Source organism: Sinocyclocheilus rhinocerous, unplaced genomic scaffold, assembly GCF_001515625.1.
Source record: "Sinocyclocheilus rhinocerous isolate Xijiao unplaced genomic scaffold, SAMN03320098_v1.1 scaffold1170, whole genome shotgun sequence".
Taxonomy (NCBI): domain Eukaryota; kingdom Metazoa; phylum Chordata; class Actinopteri; order Cypriniformes; family Cyprinidae; genus Sinocyclocheilus; species Sinocyclocheilus rhinocerous.
In genome coordinates, this window is record NW_015652163.1 from 537,500 (window position 1) to 542,436 (window position 4,937).

The 4,937-nt window shown below is 36.9% G+C and overlaps 1 protein-coding gene across 1 annotated transcript in view; it reads left to right on the forward strand.

Annotated features, from left to right (window-relative positions):
* The window catches only part of LOC107713894 (neurotrypsin-like), a 21,806-nt gene extending 19,381 nt beyond the window's left edge, over window positions 1-2,425 (forward strand). Inside the window, exon 14 of the mRNA XM_016519542.1 lies at window positions 1,562-2,425. Coding sequence (XP_016375028.1) covers window positions 1,562-1,881 — 320 coding nt within the window. The 3' untranslated portion in view covers window positions 1,882-2,425. The remainder of the gene's footprint in view (window positions 1-1,561) is intronic.
* Window positions 2,426-4,937: the final 2,512 nt, after the last annotated feature.

Sequence of the window (4,937 nt, forward strand, 5' to 3'; positions counted from 1 at the left end):
GATTTATGCTACGTAAAATAAATGATATATATATATATATATATATATAAATTAAAAAAATACAAATTTAATTAAATTAAAATAAAATAAAAAATAAATTGAAATATTAAAAAATAAAATAATGATTAAGATGTGTAAGGCAAGGAGTACATTTCTAAGCAGTACATTTTTTTTTTTTTAGAACTTGGCACATGTGTTTTAAACCATCTGTGACTGTCATTTAGGGGTGACTGGCCGTGGCAAGTATCTGTGTGGCTGAGGTCTCAATCGAAAGGCACCCATCCACTTTGTGGGGCAACTCTCATCAATTCCTGTTGGGTCATTACTGCTGCTCATTGCTTCAAGAGGTGAGAGAGACTCTACTGACATCTAGTGGCTCTACGGAGAACGACAAACACTTTACTTTGTTACAATGTCTGTTATAAATAAACATGCTGTGCATGAACATCTCTTTTTTTCAGGTTTGGTTCAGACCCCTCCCGTTATGTGCTGCGGCTCGGCGACTACCACACAGAGGAGAGGGACGACTTTGAGCGTACTCTGTCTCCTGAGCGCATCGTGATCCACGGGAAGTACCACAGCCAGGGCTGGGAGTATGATATTGCCTTACTGAAGCTGAAGGGCACAGATGGGAATTGTGTGGCCTTTAACCCACACACTAATGCAGTTTGCCTTCCGCCTCAGAGCAACAGGAGGGGCATGAGGCCTATCGCCTGTGTTATCACCGGATGGGGAATTACAGGTACTGCAAACTCACACATATTTAGAGAAATACATTTCTGAACACACTTATGATGGCTAATAGTTTCCTATTGGAATGGAAGACCTAAGCTAATAATTCTGGGTAAAAAGCAATATAAATAAGTATTATTATTTACAAACAAAATGAGTAAAATAAAATAAAAATTTTGCAAACCAAATAATTTTGCAAATACATATGCAAAAATTATATTGTTAAAATTTAAATACAGTACTGTTCAAAAGTGTGGGGTCGGTGAGATTTTTTAAAAGTGTTATATTCACCAAAACTGTATTTATTTGACCAAAAATACAGTAAAACCAGTAATATTGTGAAATTATTACAATTAAAAAAAAAACTTTATTTTTTATTTTTAAATGTTAGTTATTCCTGTGATGGCAAATTTCAACAGGCATTACTCCAGTCTTCAGTGTCACATGATCCTTCAGAAATCATTCTAATATGCTGATTTGATGCTCAAGTAACATTTATTCTTCTTATCTGTGTTGAAAACATGTTTGTGTATACAGTGATACATTTTTTCAGGATTATTTGATTACTAAAGTTCAAAAGAACAGCATTTATTTGAAATAGAAATCCTTTGTAACATTATGTCTTTAGTTTATAAATGTCTATACTTTAACAATTGAACACATTCTTTAAAAAAAGTTACATTTCTGAAAACAAAAACAAAACTTACTGATCCCAAACTTTTGAATGGCAGTGTATATTTGATATAATATTTACATACTTCAAAAAGGCGTTTTGAAATAAAAAGTTCTTATAGGCGCTAATTTTTCGTTCTCTTGTATCTTGTATTAGACTCTGAGTATTCCCGAACACTGCTGCAAGCCTGGGTTCCGTTACTGCCCTCCTGGAAGTGTAAAAAACGCTATGGCAGTCGCTTCACCAGCCGCATGTTGTGTGCCGGCAGCTTGTCGAACCATCGCCGTGTGGACAGCTGTCAGGGTGACAGTGGGGGGCCACTAGTGTGTCAGGGTGAGGCTGGCCACTGGATGCTCACAGGAATCATCTCCTGGGGTCACGGTTGTGGTGACCCCACCTATCCCGGTGTGTACACACGGGTCGGCCGGTTCCTAAAGTGGATAGAAAAAGTCACCCACAGCACTGGCAAAGCGTGATGTTACAGTGGTAACATTAAAACCCACTTACCGCATTGTATAAAATATATGTTATGTAATGCCTATGAAGGGATCACCAGCTGGCCATTAGGTTTAAAGCTGGTTTGATCCTGTTTTATGTGTTGCACATTTTACTACTTGCACCAAGCCATTTCAGTTCCATTTCTGTACACTTGAAGCGTTCGTGAATATGCACAAGAACATGAAGCCACATGTTCTTGAGGGACAGCTGCATTAAGTGAGCGGAGTTTTCCGGGATTGAAAGGTCTTCGCCTCTGTAAATAAGTCATTTTGCACTAATCTGCATGCCATATAAATGGAGCATCTGTGGGAGGTCTGTGTTCTGGTCTGGCTCTTCTGGATCGGGTTCTTAAATCAGTTCACATTTTGCACTTAAACGTGTTATTTTATTTTTGGGTTTTTGTTTTTTTTAGTTTTGTGATTTAATTAAGATAAGGAACGGCATGCTTGTATGTAAAGATTCATCAACATTCCACTTGTATGTTTGTTATTTGTACTCTTGTTGTAGTAGGGCTGGACAATAATTCAATATCAATATGTATCGCGATATAATTTTTTTCAATAACGGTGATATGATTTTTAAACACATTTCCGATATTTCGATATACATTACCAGTTTCCCATACGGTGTATAGGGTATGACTACCATTATTGAGCTTTTAATTTAATTTGGCAGAAAACCAGTGTCAGAAAATAGTATGTTCAGTTTATTTATACATATAACAATGTCCACTTTTTTTCTCAAGCTCCTACCCAACAGATAATGTGATAATATCAGTGATATGAAGTATTGGACTGTTAATCGGCTGGATATTATGGAGTCTCTATAGGGGGGGATATGGTGATTGACAAAATATGAGAGCCAAAATTATATATCAGTGCTTTAAGTTTGACTTGCAAACAGCTTATGTTTCCCTTTGAAACTTTGCATGTGCTTGCCAAACATTAGTTTTTTTGCAAAGTTTTACGTTTCCTTGTGAAACATTGCATTTGCTTGCTGAACGTTTGTGTTTCTTGCAAAATTCTTATGTTCCCCAAGAAACTTTGCATTTTGTGAGTGGACATAAAACTGGTCATGGAAATACTATGATGGAGGGAAAACTATAGATTTAATGTTTTAGCAAACGAATGCAAAGTTTCTTGGGAGAACACAATTTTCACTTTTTGTGAAAGAATGCAGAAGTTTTGCAAATTATTGCCAAAAGCATTGAAATATGTTTCATATTTTTTCCATCACCGTGTTCCTAGTTAATAGTGAGAATTGGTCCTTAAACTAAAGTGTTTAAACTTGAACTACGCACAGTTATTTCACACATGGTCAGAATCTGCTGCTGAGTGATGTTATGTTGCATTTGCTTCCTGCAGTGTTCAGCCTTTTCTGTAGACAGGTGCTTATTCAGGTTTACTGTTGTATTTATTTACATAACAAGAAGACATAGGCTTATAAATTCATTGTTTCTTGCTTTGATTAATGAATTGAGCTATAACAGTGGTGCTGTTTTGTTCCAGTTGGTGTCCCAATCAAGAAATACTGAAATTAGGCATAGACAGGAAGAAGGAGAAGATCACTTTAGTAATTAGTCAAGTTTACACAATTACAATTCCATGTAGTCCAAATGGTTCAAATGATGTAGACGCTTTGGTTCTTAACATTCTATTAACAGTCTGTTATTAATCAATCCCAAACAGAAACCTTGATGTAATTATGGAAAAATGCAATGGCTGCTAATATGCCATATTTAGCTTTGGTTAAAAACTGGTTTAGCAAAACTGTGAATATTCAGATGTTTAGACACCAAGATGGAAAAATGAGATAAACTTATTTGAACGCATGGCCTTGTCTCCTCAATATTTTTTTGTTCTGCAAAATGGTGTTGGGAAAGCAAAAACAAGTCAATCAGAAATGCAGCGTAATATTCTGGCATCATGATATTAATCATCTATTTCCAACACATTGTGATTGTATTAAATGTTGAAAATCGTCATTGACCATATTAACTACATCTCTCTCTCTCTCTCTCTCTCTAAATATATGACTTGGAAAAAAAGATCAGTTTTGCAAATATATTATGACTGTCCTTTAATATGGACATTATATATATGTGTGTGTGTGTGTGTGTGTACTGGTTTATATATCCTGGTGGGGACTTAAACCTGACTACACACAGACTCATGGGACTCGTGTCACGGTGGGGACCTAAATTGTGGTCCCCACGGGTGCAAAAGCTTATAAATCATACAGAATGAAGTTTTTTGAAAATCTAAAAATGCAGAAAGTTTCCTGTTAGGGGTAGGGTTGGTGTAGGGCAATAGAAAATACGGTCTGTACAGTAGAAAAACCATTACGCCTATGGAGAGTCCCCACAAGGATAGCTGACCAGACGTGTGTGTGTGTGTGTGTGTGTGAAGAGTTCATTTGCAAAAACAGATAACAGACCAAGTCAATCATTTCGGATCCAAAAGCATCCAAAATGTTCTGGTGTTGCTAGAGGAGGAGTACAGTGAGAAGTGCTTGGTACCCACAGTACCGTTCAGTGGTAGTAAAGCTTTTATATGGGGATGTATGAGTGCTGATGGTGTGAGGGAGTTGTGCTTTATCAACGCTGGCATGAATTCACACACTGTGTGATGTAATACAAAAACTAGATGAAACAGAAGCTACCCTCCCCTCATTCCCTGCATTATTGGGCATTTTTTCAGCATGACAATGATGATATTCATTCTCCCAAGGTGAAAATCCTTCAGTGGACATGTATTTCACTCAGTCTTAACACTCTTGAGCTGCTGTGAGAGATTCTGTAGAGACGAGCTGAGCAACACTCCCCATTAAAGACCAGGGCATTTAAGGAGGTCGTCCTCCAGGAGTTAAACAGCACAGATGTGAAAATCTGTCATGAACTTGTACACTCAGTGCCAAGAAGGGTCAGAGCAGTATACTTTAAGTTCTGGAGGACATACTAAGTACTAGAATATTATACATTTTCTGAATTAAATCTAGGGTGTACTCATTTCTGCAATCCTTCATTTAAACAAAA